Here is a 21,847-nt window from a genome sequence, read left to right on the forward strand (position 1 = left end):
CCTTGGTAATATCACCACAGAACTTCAGGCGGAGAGACTTATGACGTTACAAAACCGTATGGTTTTAGATGTCATCTTAGCAGATCGCGGTGGGGTATGTAAGGTGATCCATTCGAGCTGCTGCATTTTCATTCCAGATAATGCTCCAACTGTCTATCAAGCCATCTCGAGGTTGCATAAGATCTCCGAATCCATACACGTGGATGTAGGGGATTGGACGCTGCTAGGATGGTTTTGGGGCCTGATGTCGACTTGGGGTTGGAAAATTCTGATGATCATCGGAGTTGTGGTAGTGTTCCTGTTCACGTGTTGCCTTTGTGTGCAGTGTGGTCCTGCCTTATGTGGCCTTTGTGCTACAACGTGTATGAGACAACCATCTGCTACCAAGGGGACTCAGTTGGACAGAGCTATGCTACAGCAACATCTCGATGGTCTGATGAATATCGAATATGATTCCGATTAGTGCTTGCCTACATGAGGGCAAAAGGAGCGTCTGAGGTTCCGTGACAATTGTAAGTGGTGCATTCGACTCGCACGAATATAGTCGAGTCTGGTATCTATGAACCGCAAATGACGAGTTTAGTAAGTGTGCGCAGTTTCGCTGTGCTAACTTAAACCGTTCGTTTGTTATGTGGGTTTTCCATCTGTACCCACGGGTTCCATCTTAGATACGGCATCCATTTTGTCTCTTGCCCTCAAGTAGCCAGCGAACGGACGTTGTCCGCTTCGCGACCCTGGGACTCCCAAGATATTTGCGGAAGACACATGTTCTTTGTAAGTGTCTTTATGACGAGGGGGATGCTACTGTAAGGCAGATGACGCCGCTTGAGGCTCATCTTGCCGCACGGGCTTATTGTCTCAGCCGTGCATCTCATTAGGCACGTCCCTTTGATGCCTGCATCTCGTGTTTCCCGTTACCTCCCCTTTTACACCCTTTCCGATCTCCCCACTGTCTCCGTCTTCCTCTACACCTGTCCTTGTTCCTATTTTCGATCTGTTTTACTGCTGATTGGAATTTGCTAATAGTGGGAAGATGGGTTTTTACAGTTGGGAACCGCCAAATGTTTCCGCACTTATGTTCCGGACCTCATGTGTTTCAAAATGACCAAAGCGACCCCTCTGGGGGATGATGGTGGGAACCGGGTTGTAAACTTTTGTGTTCAATGTTATCCTATGGGTAAAAACTGTATAAAAGGAGCGATCCACAGAACCAATTTGAAGCAGTCTCCCCAAGTTGCACGCTGTGTACTTGTCGTGATCTCTGTGTTCCCTGCAGCAAATAAACCTTGAATCTTTGACGCCGAAGGAAGTGTCCCGTGTCTCTGTGACTTGTACGCCGGAGCAGGTTACCCACGAAGGTTTCAGGTGTTGTGCCCTGGCACCGCTGGGTCTTATAGAACCCAGTCCTTCAGAGTATGGCAGTACATTAATTGCTAATAAAAAAGTTTATGAATGTGATCATATAAGACATTAGGCAGACAAAAAAGATTATGGTTAATACAGCCCTTCAGAACTGTAATGGGCTGAATATTTTATTTACACATAGATGAAGGGCTAAGCAATCGATGAATAGAAGTTCAAAACAAGCAGGATGCACTACTGACAGGTGAAATACGGAAAATGGTCATTTCACAATTTATATAATTCCTTATACCCCAGTAAAGGAAAGCACGAGCAGGATCATGCATGGTCATGAATGACATGCAAGGTTTTATACCTGGCTTTCATCAGACTTTCCAGGATCTTCTCTCAAAATACCTAGAGACTTTTATATAACACGTTTCAAGCATCATCTCTTACTGACACTACTGTGGAGGCAATCCTGTGCCTCAGAAATATCATACAGCATGCAAGTCTTATTGACAAATTGTGATCATAAACTGACATTAAACTGTTTACAGAAATAACAAACAATAGAATCAAGAAGATCCAGCTCCAACTTCTGGACCCTGAATAATCCATGTTTGTGCACAAACATCAAACCCATGCTAATGTCCAGAGGGTCTTGTACCTAATTAGAACGGTTCAAAGAAATGGGTATGGTTGTACAAACTCCGGAGAGTTCCTGTTCTCCCAAGGTCTGCCACATTCCAGTCTGAGGCATTGTTTGATGAATTGGCTCCCGCTGATACGAGGGTCAACACATGGCGCACCTGTTAGGTTATGAGGGTGAAAAAGCAGCGCCTTGAGACCCTCACAGGTGAGTAGCGCGCTATATAAAACCCTGATTGATTGAAAGCAAAGAGCTACCAGTAGTGGGATGACTGGATTGTGCTGCCTTTATCCCCATCCACTTTAGAGTTTCAGTGTGTCATCTTCCACCAATGTCATTGACAGAGTACCACCCTGCTTGAAGTGAAATACCAGTGGCTGGCATTTCTTGTGGTACCCAGAGCTTATAAACAGAACAGGGGAGTTGACTTGCTGCTGCACCAACAGCAGCGGGCAGAAAGAAGCTCGTCCTGGAGAGCAGGGACTGGTGCAGCATTAGCCTCTAAGCAGCAACAATGAAAAGATGGAGAAACCTTCTCTCATTTTCATGGTTTGGCGCAGGATTGCAGACTGTAGGTTGGAACAGTAGTAGTGGTTTCTTTATGAGAGTGTTAGGGCTATGCCCACTTACTCTCAGCCCTTTATTATCATTATACAGTTCAGAGGCGTGTACGAGCCTGCAGGAGGCTCTGCAATGTAGACCCTGCCACTACTGCCAAGCCGGGTCCACTGCGTGTGTTTAGGGAAAGCTAGGGATGAACCATGGTCAGCCCTCGAATTTCTGCTGAAATGCACTAAGACCAAGTACAAAAGTACAGAATGTTGAAACCCATCTGGGCATAGAGCTCACCAACCCTGACACTCTAGTAGGGGGGGTCATGATCCGAGACCTTCCTTTCACTCTATTCTTTTCTTTAAAGTCACCAGCGGTGTTGGGCTAGGTGTACTGGTCCAAACCCTAACCTTTGACAAGATGGGAAAGGGTAGAGTTAGAGAAGGAGGAGTGTGTAGTTCCACCCCTTTTCCAACTCAGGAAAAGAGGTTTGGGTCCAGCTTATATGACTCTACCCCAACCTGTGACATAATAGAAAAGTGTGCAGTGAAAAGCAGTTCCAGTGCCTTAACTGGTCTACTCTCCCCCCATCCAAAACTACACCAATGAAGTCAATGCAGAGGTATTCCTGTCCAAACATGTAAGGTTAGTATGGTGCTCATTCATCTTAAAGAACTTGGCTTCATCTTAAAGATCTTGGCACCACGTACTACTAATCTCAAGAACTGGAGGCACGATTGAAGTTGGATGGGGTTTGCCCCGTACAAATCAGTGGTTCCAAAATCAGGTACAACCTTCACTCGAGGGGATGGACCTTTGTCTTAAATTGAGGCTTAACATCAACTCATTAACGACAGTAAAGCACATTAGGCACCACAAGAATGCCCGAGATTTGTAGATTTGCAAGCCATGGAGGGGTTATAAGCAGAATAGCAAGGTTACAAACTCAAATTGTTCAAATCAGTCATAAATCATTAATCACCTTATGAAAGCACTGTTCGGTATAATCCAAAGTAAGTCAAAACAGAAAATACAAAGGCAAGTTATTTAAAGATTTTCATATGCAACTCGAACATGATACTGTTTAACCTGAAGGGAAATTCCCTAGTGCTAGGCGGATGACTCAAATGAGGTTGGAAGAAGTAAAGCAGCAGGTGTCAGCAAGTAAAGCCTCTAAAGGTAGAATCAAATAAAGATTCTGCATGTGAACGAAGAATGGATGTGTTCAGGAGTCTAACTCGTTGAGCAAAATAAGACAGGCAATCTCAAGAAAGGAGGCATTTATTTTCAAGCAAGTGTGAAAGCAGTGCTGACTCTAACTAGCTCAGCAATGCACAAATGAATCATTCAATGTCTCAAAGAAATGGAACACTCCCCACAATTCCTGGGAACGAATCAGTACTGAATAATCTCCGATGAGACAACTTTGTCTTCTCAGCCACCGCACAATGGCAGTTTACAGCTTAAACAAGAAAATAGTGGAACACTCTTGTAGTGTATCAGTTATGTTAGTGTTTAGGTCTAGTTGCAATGAATAAAAACCTGAAATATATGTAATATCACTATGGTTAAATACTCAAATAATTTGTCAAAGACTTCCAAGTGTTGCCATAGAAAAAATATTCTTTACTTAACGATATTTTTTGCACATAAGCTACATACATGTCATCACTGTGGCTACAACAATATAATAAAAATTCCAGATGCGTTGGCAATGTTGTTCCATAAACAATTCCAGCTGACATGTGTTTCGTCCTTTCATAATGACTTTTTCAAGGCTATATTCGAGTGGAACTACAGTCAAAGGGCATGGTGCAAATCATACATATGACCTTTGTACCTGTGGAATGCCAACTCAATGTTAAATCAGAGCTTATTCAGTAAAGGGCTCTAAAATGGTTTATTTTATTTATTTATTTTGAAAGTTTTATAGAGCGCGAACCAGACCCTTGCGGATATCAGAGCGCTTTACAAGCAGTGATGAAAAATTTTACAACAAAAAAGAGACAAGTCGACCAAGTATACATGACATAATGTGAAAAATAAATCAAACAAGGAGGTAGATCAAATATAAGTAACAAGTTGTGCAGAGTAAAACAAAGAAAAGGGTGCGGAAAGGAAAAGCAACTGTGCAACGTAGATTGTCTGTTTGTACCCGTGTTCTAAAAGAACTACCAGTAGAGGTACTAGAGAGGTTGTGGTTTCCTTAGGTAATGATCATGTGAATTTTTCCATGAGAATCGCCTTTAATTCCTTTTTGAAAAATACAGTAGATGTGATAAGTCTGGTTTCTGGGGTTAGTGCAATCCAGATACTAGGAGCCATCCCTGAGAAGGAACGTTTATAAGTTTTCGTCTTATTGAATCTGTGTGGCTTCAGTAATAGGTTTTCTGCACTTCTTGTGGAACTATTACCCCCAGTGATAGTCACTTTGTGAGTGAGATAGCTGGGTGTCTTATGGTGAATGGCTTTGTGAGTCATGCAGGCTATTTTTGGGTGAATTCTCACTTCCCATGGTAGCCAATTCAAGGCTTTTAAGTCCAGGGAGATGTCGGACCTTTTTTTCGAGCCCGTGATGAGCCTTGCTGCGGCATTGATGGAGGCTCTTAGTGGTGCTGTTGTCGCTTTGGGGAGGCCACAAAGAGAGATGCTTCCATAATCCACCCTGGGGATAACTAGAGCTTGAACTGCCGTCTCGAAATCATTGATTGGTAGGAAGGGTTTCAGCTTCCTTATTATATTAATCTTGAAATTTGCTCCCTTTGTTGCGTTGTTAATATGTTTATGCATGTTGAGGTTGTAGTCAAGGGTTATACCCAATGATTTTGCTGAATCAATGATGGTTGGTTGAACGTTGAATGAAGTAAGGTGTTTGAGCCAATCCTGCAAGAGGGGTGTTTTGGGGGTGGAGCTATTAGTAGGAATTCAGTTTTTAGTGCGTTTAGCTTGAGATGGGACTCAGCTAACTATGACTGGGTGTCCAACAGCGTTTTGTTGAGTAATTGATATCTTCTGGAGTATGAATCTTAAGGTAAAGTTGTGTATCATCTGCAAACATGTGAAATTGGACGTTGGATGCTTGCAACAGGACAGTAAGTTGTTCCATAAATAAATTAAACAGTGTCTGGGATAATGCGGACCCTTGTGGGACTCCCAGAGGTACTGGCACAGATTTGGACAGGGAGTTGTTGACCTTGAATTTTTGAGTCCGGTTTTGAAGAAAGGAGGTAAACCAATTGAGCACTGAACCTGATAGGCCCATTCTGAGATTAAACAGATCTATCAGATTCTCGTGTTTGACTGTATCAAAGGCTGATGAGAGGTCTAATAGGATGAGTAGGCATGATCCATTCTGATCGAGTATTTGTAAAGCGTCGTCAATAATGTGTGTCATGGCTGATTCGGTGCTGTGCCCTGCTCTGAAGCCAGATTGGTGATTATCAAGAAGGTCAAAGTGGTCACTGTGTTTTGTCAGTGGGTGGAGTACACATTTTTCCAAGAGTTTGGCTAGGGTAGGGCTATTAGAAATAGGGCGATAGTTGTTAAGGTCCATAGGGTCAGCTGTGCTATTAGGATGGGTGAAACTTGTTTAACTTTGAGGCTGGTATGGATGCAGCCTTGATGCAGCAAACAATTGATGATCTTGGTCCAGAGCGGCAGAATCAGAGGGGTTAGATCTTTAACTGCGTTAGCGGGGAGAGGATCGGTGGTAAGATTGGCCGGTTTGAGGGTGCTAAGAATCTTACCTATTGCTTCTTCAGTGTAGGTATAGAAAGAAGACCAGGTTGCATCGTTTTTTAGTTCAAGTTTTGGGGTGGCATGTTGTGGGGACGTTGGAAGAGTGGGAGGAGTTTTGGTGTGAGAGCTTGACTGTAAGACTGTAAGGTCATTGAGGAGATCATTCTTGATATTTTCGGTCTTTAGATTAAAGAAGGTAGAGAATTCGTCACACGTGGTTTGAGTACGAGCAATGTCTTGTAGTTGTTGAGGTTCATCATTAGATTGGGATTTGATTAATTCAAAGCGTTTTTTGGGACGATTTCTTGCTTGGTCTAGTTGGTGGGTGAAAAAGTCTGCTTTAGTGCGTTTGATCTTTCTATAGTAAGCATTTCTCTTATTCCTTAGAATTTTGAGGTGCTTGGTAGATGGGTCTGGTCATTGTACCAAGGTTTCGAGTTTTTTTTAGGAAACTCTCTTTAGTTGCAGAGGAGCAACCTCATTGATACCCGAGGACATAGAGTTAAGGTAGTGGTTGGTGAGGTCATGTACGTTAGAGAGGCCGGCCGGAGGCTGCAGTAGTTTATGGCTGTTGGCGGGCAAAGTGTTGGGGTTGAGTTTTTTCAAGTCTCTTTTCCATATCTTTGGTTTAGTGGATTGGGCTGCGTTGAGTTTCACGGTTTCCCTGATAAAGGTGGTGATGCTATGGTGGTCTGACCAACCACAGGGTTGGATTGAGTCAAGCTGAGTGGAGTTATTTTTGGAGATTATTAAATCGAGGGTTGCACCTTTGTTGTGTGTGGGGCTGTTGCAAATTTGGGTGAGGTCGAGCACGCCAATGAAGTTTTTGAAACTGTTGACCATTGAGTCATTGAGGTCATTCCAATGGAGATTGAAGTCGCCTAGAATATTTGAGTGTTTTGACGTCCGGTGGTCATAGTGAGCATACTGGAGTGCCATTACTGGTGATGTCAATGCACATGTATTCACAAGAGGAGAATGTGGGGGATAAGGCTCTGTTTACTGAAATGCTGCTTCGGTATTTGCATGCTATTCCTCCCCCATTCCTCCCCCAGACTTATCACTTCTATCCAGTCTGATGATGTCATAGTTTGGTGCTTCAAGAATGTCCAAGAGGGGCGAGGGGGATTCAGTTAGCAAAGTCTTTGTTAACACAAGCAAGTCAAGCTCATGTGAGATGATGAGATTGGCGATGTCTACAGCGTGTCTAGAGGCCAATCTACAGTTCAGGAGGGTGCATTTAAGATGGGGTGTTACGAGGGAAGGGGTGGGATCAAGTGTGAGTGTGATTCTTCTAAGATAATTGTCAAGACTTCCTCTATTGTTGTGTGTCGAGGACCTGTGTGGGTTGGGGGTAATAGTCGGGATGGCCGTGTATGCGGAAGAGATGGGGGTGATGAGAGGGGGGTTGTAGGAATAGAAGAAGGGAGCGTATATCACTAACCGAAAATGTGTTGGTGCTTCCGATTGGGTGGGAAGGGAGATTGGGTTATGGATTTCCAGAAGGGGAGAATATGATTGGGGGTGTGTGAAAGGCGAGTTGGGGGGTTGCTTGGTCTAGACGTGTTTGCAGATCTAATGTGCATTGGTTGTCTAGCTATCATCTCTTTGACAGCATGGAGTTCATGTTTGATTTGATGGAGTGCGGACATAATCTTATCCAGACTGGTATCTGGAGCTATTATGGGTGGGTGGATGTGATAACTCATCCAGCGTGGTATCGGGGGCGGATGTGATTGGGGAGGGTGGCTGAAATATGTGTGTGGGGGGTTGTGCCACAGCCTGGATGGGTGTACGCTCTGTCCCGGGCAAATATAGAGTTGTAGGTGGTGCTGTATATGTGGGTGGGGGATCTGTTAATGCGTGTAACTGAGGTGTTAGGGTAGATTGCTGGTGAGTGGGAGTGGTGGGTGTAGATGGGAACCGAGTCTGGGCTGGGGGGAGTGTGTTAGGGATGGGAGTGGAGGGGAGCAGTCGAATGTGCCTTCATTTGATCTGTGTGGTGGTGGGGTGTATTCGTATGTGTTGGTGAGTGAGGTGTAAGGGGTTGGCTGGGATGTGTGGGTTCTGTGTTAGGGGTGGAGTTGTAAGGTATGGGTGGTGTGTTGGAAGAAAGGAATGAGGGGGAGGTGGTGGTGGTAGGGGGAGAGCCCTGCTCGTACTAGGAGGCAGTTCCCACCTTGATAGGGGTGTGGGTGTAGTCTCAATCATGCTAAGTGGAGAGAACGTGTTGGGGTTAATTAGTGCAGATAGGGACTTATCAAGGTCCCCGACCATTCGAGGAACGTATCCTCTATCAATCATTTCACCACAATGAAAATTATGTGGCAGCCTTATACCTTTGGGACCGGACGGCATGTGTTTTTCATATGGGACAGACACTGCATAAAATATCCTTAAAACTATTCTGAAAGGAACCAATTTAGAGCCTTTTACTGGATAAGTTGAACTTGAGTTACCTATTTTGGTTGGCGGGAGAAAATCTACCTGAACATAGCCTTGAGAACTGTTTATTGGGCTGGTTTCCACACACTGCCAAGTCAAAAACGGCTGGGAATATCCAGGACCTGGCGTTTGTACTGGCCAAATGGGAGATCACTAGAAATTGGAAATTGCCTGGGGGTATGAGGGTGGGAACTTGGAAGCGAGAGTTTGAAAATGGGCATGTGCGGTGGGGAGGATCCTCTTATTAGAGGCAAGCCTGGGTATAAGCACTCTGGATAGCGCCAGAGTGTGGGGGCAGATAGAGGATGAATTAATGGCACCTAAAGAGGAGCAGGAGCAGCCGCCCCCCGATGGCTCCCCAATTCATGACTAGCAAATAGAGGAGGACCACATTTGATAAGGAAAGAACAGGGCTATTCTCTGAATACCTCCCCTGACATTTACGATCAAAGGATCCTACACTAGGATGACCCTGTGAGTCAATATTTTTACAGAGAGAACAGTACTCCGAAACGGAAGCAACTCAAGAGGGAGAGAGGGTGGGGAAGGGTGTTGGAACCCAGATGAATAGTTGATAATGGATTACCGGCAATGCACATAAGATTTATGTAAGACACATTAATGATGATGCATGTGAAAAAATCAATAAAATATGTTTAAAAAAAAAAGAACATAGCCTTGAGAAAGTCCCAAAAGGGACGAAACACATGTCGGCTGAGACCACCCATCAAGAAACGACAGCAATATATCTACAAATTCTAGCTAAAGCATTGTACTTATAATTGAGGGACTGATGAAGAAATATGTTTAGATTGATGATATAGGGGCAGATGTAGGTAAAAACAAATTTGCATGTTCTTAATAGCTATTTTTATTGAATCGCTATTAAGAACTCACAAACTGCAATGTAGAAAAAAAATCGCAAAATGTCTGCGATTCAGTAAAAATCGCAAACACCTGTCCGAATCGATATTACTGATTCGGAATAAGCGAAATCACAATTTTTTTAATTGCAAATTAGCCGATCTGCCATTCAGGTGCACCCTGATGACATCACACACAGGAAGTGGCCCCACCCATGCTAATTCTCAGTACCTGAGGCTGTGGGAGAGGCAGAGAGCAGGAGCACACCAGGCAGACACCAAATGCCAGGATGGAGACACAGGAGAAGGGTAAGGAGTCTGCAGAGAGGAAGAGGAAGCAGAAATTTAGCGAGAAGGAGTTGGAGGTGTTAATTGAAGAGGTTGTGAAAACTCACAACCAACTGTTTGGGAAGAAATCTCTGCATGTTCCAGAATCCCAGAAAAGGGAGATCTGGCTTGAAATCCGAGGCAAAATGAATGCCATTGGCGTCACCCAGTGCTCTATCGATGAGCTGAAGAAGCGCTGGTATGATCTGCGCTCACATGCGGAGGAGTGGGTGGCTGACAGGCTTAAACAAGCCAAGAAGACAGGTGGTGGACCATCCGCAGCGCCTGCAAGCATACCCCTGGATGAATTGGTGGAGTCCACCTTCGAGCCTGAGGCCATCAGTGGGATAGGAGATGTGAACAGCTCAGCCAGAGACAACAACAGACAAGGTAAGATGCATGCACATGGCCTGACGCCCCCAATTCCCAATCCCCCATGAGTAAGTCAGAATTCCACTCCAGTCCAGATTTTGTAAACAACCAGCAATGCATCATGGGGGATGTAGTCCTGAAACTCATATATCATATTAGTGAGTTAAATAAACATGAGTGCAGGGCCCAAACATCAGTCAAGCAAGCGGAGGACTGTTATTGTGAATAGTAATACATGTAATTTAATGTAACACAAATGCTGTTAGGCAAGTCAGTAAACGGATATTCTGTACCCCCAGGCGAACCTGTGCCACAGACTGCTGAGAGGGAGACACAAGAGGCACCTAGGGAACACTATGCTTAGGGGGAAGAGACCCTGACACCAACAGATGTCACACCACCGCCGCCACCACCACCCCCAGACCCAGGAGGTACATAGTGGGTAGCCTGCTGGAGATGGAGTGGTCAGAGGAGAAGAGCACTGGAGCCCCACAGACCCTGCACACCGAACAAGCACAGTCTCAGGAGACACAGTCTCCCATGCAGCGTAGCGCCACCAGTGGTCCTCGATGCAGAGTAAGGGCACACAGTCCATTTGCGCAGGGTGGAGGATCCAGTGTCTTCGCAGGTCTGGAGGGCACAATGGTGAAGGTGCAGTGTCTGCAAGGGAAGACAATGCGGTCAATGCAATGACAGATGGTGTCCATGAACAGGAACCTTAAGGACATCAAGGAGGGCATCAATGGCTTGAACCACACTGTTGCAGAGGGCATGCAGGACATGGATGAGGCAGTGAGGCTGTTGTGGACTAACTTGGACAGTGAACGTGGTGCAAGGCACAGGGAAAAACAGCGCCTGGAGGGTTTCACCAAGGCTGTGAACCACCTAGCCAACGCCACTTCTGTCCTCAGCAGGCGCACAGTGGCCATGCAATTGGAAATGGTCCACTGCAGCCAGGCTGTTGCTAGGGGGTCACCACTGGGGTCGAACTGCTCCAGACCACAAGCTCTGCTGCAGCCGAGTCTGGGGATGGTGGAGGCAGTGAGGAGGTCACCAGCCGCAGCAGCATTACTCCACTCATGGCTGAGCCCAGACGGCGTAGCGCAAGGCAGGGGCCAACAGCAGAACAGTTCTCTGGGGAGAGCAGTGTGCAAACTGAGCGGGACACTACTGTGCGTGGCTGCAGGAGATGAGTCCATGCTGCTGCTGACATTTGCAGATGGGTGAGGTAACCCACAGGACACACTGATAGTGGAATGCAAGGTGCATGCAGTGCTACTCAGGGCACTCAGAGGCCAATATGGTGAGGCGTTGTGCATTACTATCACCTGATGTAAGTACAATAAAACACTGTTACACAATTGTCATTAATTGCTTTGTCTCATTACTTATTTCGAAATAGTTACGTGTGATCTCAGCACGTCTGTGTCTTCCATCTGCCGCTCCTACAACACCTGCTGTGCTGTGCAGTGGCTGTCGACATTCCTCATCCTCTGGGTCTGAGTCGGTGATTTCAACTGGTGTCCTCTTCTTCGTGGCCAGGTTGTGTAGCATTGCACAGGTGGCAATGATTTTGCAGCATATCTTGGGGTGGTACTGCCATGCACCCCCACTTTTATTGAGGCAGCGGAACCTGCACTTCAGGAGTCCAAAAGTCTGCTCCACCACATTCCGCATGGACTTATGGGCAGCATTGTATCTCCTCTCACTTGGGGTAGATAGGTTGAGGAATGGGGTGAGTATGAATGCACTTACCGCATATGCGCTGTCACCTAAGTGGGAACGGATGAGATGTTAATCACAGGCACTAATAGATACAACAAATGTATGCATCAGGGTGTGTCACATGCATTTACCTAGCAGGTATCCTTCGCCAAATTTACCCCCAGTCAGACATGTGTAGATTCCGCTGTGCCTAAAGATGTGGGAGTCATACGTGCTCCCAGGGAATTTCGCAACTATATCAGTTATGATGTGTGACACATCACAAATTACCTGAACGTTGATCGAATTATATGACTTCCCGTTCCGATATATATGTACTCAGTGGCAGAGGGGGGGCAGATTGCGATATGTGTCTCCTCGATGCACCCTATAGTACGTGGGAACTGGGCCATCTGATAAAAATCCATCTTGGTCTTATGCAGTTCCATTTGCGTTGAGGGAAACCAGATATAATGCTGCATTCTCTAAAGCATGGCTTCGAGGATGGTGTTGAAGAAGTGTGGCAGGCAACTTTGTGAGACACCTCCAGCCACAGCTATCACCCCCTGGTAACTACCGGATGCAACCAGGTACAAGGAAAAAAGGACCTGCACATGTGGTGGAATTGCATGTGCCCTGCGTGTCTGCTGCTCCAGGATGGGGTGGAAGTCACGTATGAGGTCTAGGATGGTTGTAGGGTGAAGCCTGTACTTGTCATGTATTTCCTCTTCTGTGAGTTGGAAAAGGGTGAGGCATATTCTGTATATGCGTTCCTGTCGCTGCCTCATCCTCTATGCTGCTGCTTGGATCGGCATCCGCCTTGCAATGACATCGAGGGCTGCCATTGTGTTTGAACTGTTGCATTCCGGGGCTGTTTTTATGCAGTGCACCTGGTTACCACCTGCTTTGAGTTGGTGGTAATTTGCGACTCAAAATAGCGATTTTCCGAAAGATTGCTATTTGCGCTTTTTCTTACATTGGTCTGCAAATTTTCTTTGCGATTTCGCAGTTTGCGAGGCGCAATTTGGGAGTCGGTGGATCTGATTTGCAAAATAAGGAATCGCTAACTGATTTCGCTTTTTTTTGCGATTCCTTATTTTGCGCTTGCCTTTACATTCCACATGGGTCTTTTGCGATCGCAAACGTAGAAATGTTGCGAATTCCTGCGTTTGCAATCGGTATTTCACTACCTACATTTGGCCCATAATGTGTTATTGCCTGTGTTATGGATTTGAAGTAAAAAGAAAATATCATCTATTTGAATGTTTAACATTATCAGTAATTTTGGGGGCATTGTCTGTACGCTATATAAGTAACATGATTGAATATTCCATGACTTCTAATGTACAAATTAAATGCACCTAAACAGATATGGTTAAATAGATTTTTACATGATGAGTGCTCCACTATTTTCTATGTTCTTTTTCCTAATGAATTAATGTGTTGCAGGAGAATCATCAAGCTCTGACAGAACATCAGGCATTAATTCTGTTGTGCTGCATTGCAGTTGCAGAGATTTTAGTCTGCCTTATCCTAACTCGACTTAATTAATTCAGGAGGGTGGGTCTTCCTGTTGCTATTCTTTATTTCTACAGCATGGTTTTGAGAGTGGTGTATCTAAATCTGATTTCAAATTTGTGGATTGGCTGTCAATTATTGGTCCTCAATGTGCAGCTAACGTGGAGTTTGGTCACCCTAATTTCCACCCCTCAAATCTGCGGAGAAATGTTTATCAGCGGATCAATGTCTCTGTGGTGAATGGCTGTAATCTGTCTAATCATAAAGGGCCCAGTACGGGTAGAGAAGTAAGGAGAATAAGCATATAATAAATATTTTTAACAACACTTATGCTGCACAAAATATGGTAGCCAAGTTATGGTTTTGCCTAGGGAAGTGAGATTTATTTTAGGGTGCTGAAAATAGTCCTTAGCCTAAGTCCAAGGAGTCCATAATTTTTGGTTCAGCAAAGAAAAGGATTGATGGAGTGCTGATGGAATATTGCTCTGGATGGAGTCAACGTGTAGCAGCAAAGAAATGTGAGTATCAATAGGGATGCAAATTGCTATTGCTTTTGCTTAAGATTGCGGTCTTTGAAATGGTAGTGTGTTATTGAGAGGAGTGAAATGGTTAAGGTCTATGTATGATTGTGGCGCTTTGTGCAAAGTTCTTGAGCTATTTACCTACAGGTTGTCTCAGTGTAGAAGACACTGAGTAAGCTGTCTGCTGGCTTGTGATGTTGGTTGTGAGATGTCGCCGGCAACTCCTTGGTATGGGTTCTCTCTGTGTGTTAGTGGTAAATGATTGGTATGGTTGGCCTCAGGTGCACAGGGGCTAACTATACCAATTCACTGTGAAATCCTGCTGGTCGGGGTTTCATTTAAATCAAAAAAGTATAGAAAAGTTTAGTTACCTTGTGAAAGTGAATATACTTTAGTGGAGCAGACAGTTTTATTTATCGCTTGAATTGTATTGACATTTTGCTTAGAGAAAATGCACAGGAGAAAATTATGAAGGAGGGCGAGCTGCTGTGAGGAGCCAGAATGACGTCACAATGTGCCACGCTGTGATTGGTCAGTTGGTTTAAAGCCACGCTCAGATTGCCACTGGATTCAAGCTAGCCTAGCTGATGAGGGGATTTACCCTGAAACCGGTTCCAGGATTCTTGTTTCCGGTCCATGGCGGACCATGGAGGACCTTTCCGGTCCTTGGCAGCTCGGCTGGACTGATCCCATGGTGAACAGGGTCAAGACTGATTTGCATATGGCTGCGTACAACTGAGGTGGTGTAGTGAGCAAAAGAAAGATAGATTTAACCCAGATCTCATGACTGGGGGTGAATGTTTGATGCATTCAGCATTCCATCAATTATTTGTTACCGTAGCACGATTGGTTGACTACGTAATAAGAGTCATGCTGTCAGTGGTCGAGCTTGCTGAACAGGTGGATTGTGGGAGAATAACATATCCTGGATTTACAGAAATAATTTGTGAATACAGAATTGAATAAAAATGAACTTTTTGGAGAAATTGCGGAAATTAGTAAATAAAGATGAGACTGAATTTGCCAAAACAAAGGTAGAGGTACCGCCTGAGGGTATGCCAGGAAACATTGTCAGGATGAGGACTTACAGTTCCCTCATTATGGGATATTTCATTTGCGGATTTATGAAAATTAAAGGAAAAGAATATACAAAATTTGAGATCCTGTTAGACCCAATATTCTTCAGGCTTTAAATACCTGGGAGACAAAGAGAAACACCAAGGGAGGTGTTAGACCTGGCATCCTTGGCATGGTTTTTCCTGACGTTTTACCTCTACTTCCTGTGTTTTTGATGCTGTGCTGGATTTAGTTTTTGCTAGCTTGGGTGCTTTGGGCACTTTGCCACTGCTGATTAATGTCAATATGCAAGTGATCCCTATGCAAATTGTGAATATGATTGGTACTCCCTGATTGACATATTTGATTTACTAGTAGGTCCATAGTAAAGTGCACAAAGCGTGCCAGGGCAGGTAAATCAAATGCTACCAGTGGGCCTGCAGCGCTGATTGTACCACCCACATGAGTAGCCAGGAAAAGATGTCTCAGTCCTGCCACTGCTGTGCCTGGGAGCAGTTTGTAACTGCCATGTTGACTTGTCAACAGCACCCACTTTCCAGGCCCTACCCTTCCCTTTTCTTACACATAAGACACCCCTATGGTAGGCCCAAGGTGCCCCCCTGGGAAACTTTGCAATGTATGTGAAAGGTAGGACATATAGTGATATGTGTAACATGTCCTGATAGTGAATTACTGCCCATTTTGTTTTACACTGTTGCAAGGCTACCTGTTCCTATAGGGCAGAAGGAGGAGATTGTTTATGACATCTTATAAACATAACTGCCCCTGGGAACAAGGTAGGAAAACGACGTTTAGTATGCCTGAACTCAGAATGTTAAAATGTGAGGGTGATTTTTACATTCTGTGTTTGAAAATACCACTTTTAGAAAGTAGGTATTTTCTTGCCTAACCATACAGTGTGTCTCAGCTAGGTTTGTGTGTTGGCTGTCAGGCTGTTGGTGTGACAGGGGCAGGAGAGGGGCAGCGGCTCCATAAGTCTGATGAGTCAGAGCTTGGCTGAATGGACCTGGGTTGCATTTAGAGTAGGGTGAGGAGATTTCCTTTCACCTAAATAGGCCTGGTCTGCCTTCCACAATGCTGTCTCTACCTCCTGCCAGGAAGCTGCATCAGTGAGTACAGAACTGGTTTTGTCTGCCTTCAGAGAACAAAGGATTTTTGTGTATAAAAAGAGGGTCCCAAACACCAGAATTTTAGATAATTCCTGGAATTTACAGGGACCCCTTTGCGAGGAGAAGAACTGGAGAAACTGAGGAGAAGTACTACCCTTGTTGTGTGTCTGGGGTTGGCCTGCAGTTGCTGTTTCTACCAAGGAAAGGAGAAGGACTTTGCTGTGTGCAGTATCCCCTGTTTGAAAAAGATCTCCAAGCGCCTGTGTGAGCAGGCCTCCTCTTCTGAAGTCTCAGGGACACAAAGACTTCACCTCCAGCTCCACTGAACTCTGCTGTTGTGAGATCTGACCTGCCTAGTGTTGCCTGTGCCAATTGTGGGGCCTGTGGAGGTCGCTGCCACTGTTTGGGAGCTGGAGGAAAGAAGAAATGTGAAGAACTGCTAAAATCGTCCCATCGCTCTTCTTGCGGCTGTTTTCTCGACGCATCTCCACGGCGCAAGAAGATTTTCCACTGTGCAGCTGCAAAAACGGTTGCAGCGGCTGTTGCCGCTGCAAAAATCAACTAATCAAGGGAATTACAGCTGAAGAGGACCGACGCAGCGCCGTGCAACACCACCACATCGATCACCAACGCATCCCGAAGACCTGCGCATTGTACCTGTGCGGCCCGCTTTCCTGACACATCACCTGCGGACCGGAACCGGCGCATCACTCCCCATACAGAACAGATTCAACACAACTCGTTCTCTGTGTGTCACAGAACTGTTGCATCGCCTCCCCAGGTCTCAGGAGTGTCGCATTTCTTTGTTTTCCTACTTTGCGGCTGTTTGGCCTTTAGAAGTTTGACGCACCTACAGGTACTTTGGTGAAAAGTCACGCTTCCACAGATTTCTATGGTACAAGTTCCTAAACTCTTTTGAAAGTCATATTTTAACTGTGTATGTTGGATTTTTGTCATTTTGGTCTAGTTAAGTTTAGTAGATAAAGTTGGTACTTTATTTTTCTAAACTGGTGTGTTGTGCATTTGTGGTGTTATCACTGTGTTACTGTGAGTGTTAGTACAAATACTTTACACATTGCCTTTGGGATAAGCCTGTCTGCTCATGCCAAGCTACCGAAGGGGTGAGCAGAGTTTATCTAAAGCATGTATCCCCTTGCTCTGACTAGAAGCAAGGGTCCCTATTTGGACAAAGGTACCTACCTCTGCCAACTATAGTCCCTCTTTTCTAACAGGAGGTATAGGTGAACTATGGATCATTACGCAGAAGCTAGATGGGATGCTCAACAGAAAATGTGGAGAGCAGATACAATACATGGAACACGATTGTATTCAGTGTTAAAGGTTGAGGAAGAAGCTAGGGGCAAGAAAAAGGAGATAAAGCAGCAATTAGAAAAGACAAAACTGAAACAGGGAAAGAGGGAGGAAAGAGTGACATAGATGATGAACTTCTGAATGATTTATTTTTAAATCACCCACCACCTTATTATAAGACACCTGTTAGACCTGGTACCATTGGTGTGGGTCTCCCTTCCATTTATGCTGTTGCCTCATGTATATTTGCTGGTGTTACATGCTTTGGGCACTGTGCCACTGCTATCCAGTGCCACAGTGAAAGTGCTCCCTATTGTAAATTGATGTATTAATCAGTGGTTCCATGTTTAACTGTTTGGTTTACTTGTCAGACCCTAGTCTAGTGCACTGAGTGTGCCCAGGGAGTGTAAATCCAAATGCTGCTAGTGGGCCTGCAGCACTGGTTGTACCAACCATAGAAGCAGCCTTGTAAAATGTGTCTAAGGTATGCCATTGCAGAGCCTGCGTGCAGTCTGGTACTGTCATGCTGATAGGGCAGGTGCACCCACTTGCCAATCCCTAAACCTTCCCTTTTCTTCATATCAGTCACTCCTATGGTGGGCCCAAGGGCAGTGTGCATTGTAAGTAAGGTAGGACAATCCCTGATGTGTGTGGCATGTCCTAATAGTGAATTACAGCCATTTTCGTTTTTCAGTATTGCAAGGCTACCTGTTCTCCATAGGCCAGAATGGGCTGTTAGAGTATTACATGTTTATAATCCTAACTGTCTCAGAGAACATGGTAGAAATTCGAGTTTAGTATGCCTGAACTCAGAATGAGAAAATACATCTTTTAGTGAAGTTGGTTTTAACATTCTCTGTTTGCAAATACCATTTTTAGAAAGTAGGTATTTGCTTGTCTAACCTTTCAAGCCTGCCTCTGCTAGTTTGTGTATTCCTTTGTCTGGTTTTGTGAGTGACAGGGCTGGGGGACTCCAAGAGACAGGATGAGTCAGCCCAGTGGTGAATAGAGAGATCGGCATCTAGATGGGAGGGAGGAGTTGCACCTGGACCTTGAATAGGTCTGTGCCTAACTTCCACAATGCTGGCTCCAAATCCTGCGGAGCGGCTGATGTCTCTGCCCTGCACACTGAAAGAAGAGAAGGAGTCCTGTAAAACAAAGTGCTCCAGGACTGTACTTGCCTTCCACAATGCTTGCTCCACCTCCTGTGGGGCGTCTGATGTGCCTACCCTGCACTGTGAAACGAAAGGAGAAGTCGTAAACAGAGTGCTTCAGAACTGGCTTGGACTAAGCAAAGGCCCCTCTCCCCTCAGAGAACAAAGGATTTTGGGGTATAAATATTGGGACCCCGATCCCAAGAAATTAGATCACTTTGGACTACAAGAAGAAACCTTTGCTGAGGAGAGAAACTTAAGAAACTGAGGAGAGACTATCCTACCCTAAGCTGAAGTGCTGCTTGGAGGATTGGCCTTCAGTGGTTGCCTGACTGCCAAAGAAAGGAGAAAGAACTTTGTGTGCTTTACTTTCAACTTGTGAAGGATCTCCAAGGGCTTGGAACAGAGCTTGCCTCCTGCTGAAGTCTCATGGACAACAGACTTCACCAACCAGCTTCCTAAAAGTCTTCCTGAAGTGCCTGCAGCTGTGATGGACTTTGTGGGGGATTTGCGTGTCGCAAGGAGCTGGAAGCACGACTCAAGATCGAGAAGAGTGTAGCAGAACCGCCGCTGCCCCGGCCGCTGCCGCTTCACAACACCAAGCGCCCCGCATCACCGGAGAAGAGAATCGACGTCGCTGCCGACGCATCACCAGGAAGCGTGTCGCAAGAGAGAAGGAACGACGTCACCGCAGATGCCGCCGCATCTCGGAGAAGCGTGTCACAGGGCCTGTCGCGGCTCATCACTGGAGAAGAGGACCGACGTCGCCGCAGTCGCCGCCGCATCAACGGGAAGCGTGTCGCACCAAGGAAAGAGCGTCATCTTTATTTCCTTGCACCCGAACTTCACTGCATTTCCATTGCTGCAACATTGCTTGTTGTGGTAGCGCAACGCATTGTAAGGTACATTGACGCAAAGTGTTGCATCTTAAGAACTGAACGGAACAAAGCTAAATCAACCATCTTAAAGTAACATTATTGTGTATTTTTGTCGTTTATGGTCTTGTGGTAACTCTATATAAAGTATACTTATTTTTTATATAAAACCTGTGTGGTGTCCATTTGTAGTGTTGTCACTTGGTTACTGTATGTGGTCACAAATGCCTAACACACTGCCTCTGAGATAAGCCTGTCTGCTTGTGCCAAGCTACCAAGTGGGTGAGCAGGGGTTATTTTAAGAGCGTAATCCCCTTATCCTGACTAGAGGCAAGGGTCCCTATTTGTGACAATTACCTACCTGTGCCAACTAGAGACCCCCAAATCTAACAACACCTAGTAGAGATCTGATTGTAATAAGTAATGATTCCCTGCGTTTACCGACCATCATGCTTAATTTAACCAATAAACAGAGTTATAAAAAAATGCCCTGGTATGTGCCAATTTGGAGGGGTAAATATTTTGTAACAAACACCAAAGAGTGACTTGCCAGAGACGTTCTCAAAAGTCTCAAATTAACAAGTCAACTTAGATAAACTTCGATTAAACTAATTTGCTGTTATGTAGTCCAATTTAATATTGTAGCAACTTGGTTCATGAGAAGTTTAGTTCTAAGGGCCAGATGTAGGTCGGTCGGTAACGGCCGAAAATCGGTATTTTCGGCCGTTACCGACCGGTATTCAAGAATAGGCATGTAGGGGCACAATTTTACAGAATCGGTAAATTTACCGAATCGGTAAATTTACCGATTCGGTAAATCTCAGGGCATGTCTGTGTGCCACAGGGCGCACATGACTATTTGTGGGGTGCCCGAGGGTGTCAAAGTGACACCCCCTGCACCCTTGCAAAATTCTGTATTTACCGATTCTGTAAATACAGAATCGGTATTTCCTATTGATTCCTATGGGCTTCAAAGCCCATAGGAATCAATGGGAAATACTGATTCTGTATTTACAGAATCAGTAAATACCGAATGTTACAGATTCGGTATTTCCACATCTGGAAATACCTACATATCCACCCCTTAGATTTACCGATTTTTAATTACCGAATCGGTAAAATTCGGTAATTAAAAATCGGTAAATCTATTTTACCTACATCTGGCCCTAAGTATTTAATGCAGTTATGCAACTACTTCAACCGATTGATGCATGCGTCATCTCTTGAACAACCTGTGAAAAGAGTCAATTTTGGGATATTTTTTATTTGGACTGAATACGGAGGGCAATAATGTGATACCAGTCTGCCCTAAGAAAGATCATCTTGTTGAAATGCTATGTTGTATTTTTATATAGCTCATCAATTGCAACTTAGGCGCTAGATCACATTTGGAATGAGAGTTATTGGTCTGCAGATAGGACAGGTATGTTTCTAAATCTTTTTCACAGTTCCTATACCCTTCCATTGTATTTCATCCCACATCAAGGCTACTTAAAGTAGGAAAGCTCTTCCCTCTACATCTTCTCACCTGCATTTCTGAATCACAATTAAAGGTTTATTTGATCTGGAATTCGTTTGGGTGCGTAGTATATTTTTCTCTTGAAAATGATAGGAGTGAATATCAAACACCAGTGTCAACCTCTTCTAAAATGTATCAAAATTAATTAAACCCGTTAAAGTTTCAGAACTCTTTGATGCTTTTAGGTGTTATGATCATTGAGCGCTTCAACAAAGACAGCGTTATTGTGGAATGAGAAACTTGGTATCAATGTACCAACCCCCTAATGTAAAACATTTTCTTTTATTAATCATGCAAACAAGTAAATTGACTTTCTATTAGCCTCAAATTGCACATGTAGAAAATACTAATATCTGTTCGAGTTATAAGAACAGTCCGGGTATTGATAAATGGTAAGGTACGCTCTGTTGTATATGTTCATATGACTGTATTGTTTAGCCTGAACCCAGCTGAAAGGCAGCAGAGCACCAAACCTGGCCAAGGCTGTCGACAAGTGAGGGGGAGAGAGCTGGCTTTTGAGAGCAAACATCGAAGGTTACTTACTACGGCATGATACAGAATTCTTCGATGAGGGGTATCTTCAGTTCTCGCCTAAAAATGGACAAGAGCCTAGGCAGTCCTGATGGTTATGATTCCAGACCTTTGGTACGTATGGAGAAGGATTTTTGCCTTGTTTATTTTTTGCACTGTTTACTTTCCAATCTGATTGTTCCCTGGCTGCAGGTGTGCCGAGACCCACGAGAGGACAGAGTGAGAAGAGAGAGAGGGG

The 21,847-nt window shown here is 44.7% G+C and overlaps 1 protein-coding gene across 1 annotated transcript; it reads left to right on the top strand.

Annotated features, from left to right (window-relative positions):
• Positions 1-9,881: 9,881 nt before the first annotated feature.
• Positions 9,882-10,358, top strand: LOC147727036 (t-SNARE domain-containing protein 1-like). The gene has a single exon (XM_086963560.1). It carries the CDS (start codon positions 9,882-9,884, stop codon positions 10,356-10,358), a length of 477 nt encoding a protein of 158 aa, XP_086819686.1.
• The last annotated feature ends 11,489 nt before the right edge of the window (positions 10,359-21,847 follow it).

This window comes from Lissotriton vulgaris, chromosome 3_1 (genome assembly GCF_964263255.1).
Source record: "Lissotriton vulgaris chromosome 3_1, aLisVul1.2, whole genome shotgun sequence".
Classification (NCBI taxonomy): Eukaryota; Metazoa; Chordata; class Amphibia; order Caudata; family Salamandridae; genus Lissotriton; species Lissotriton vulgaris.

Excerpts from the sequence above, each read along its gene's own strand:
- LOC147727036 (XM_086963560.1), top strand. The coding sequence starts at position 9,882 with ATGGAGACACAGGAGAAGGGTAAGGAGTCTGCAGAGAGGAAGAGGAAG.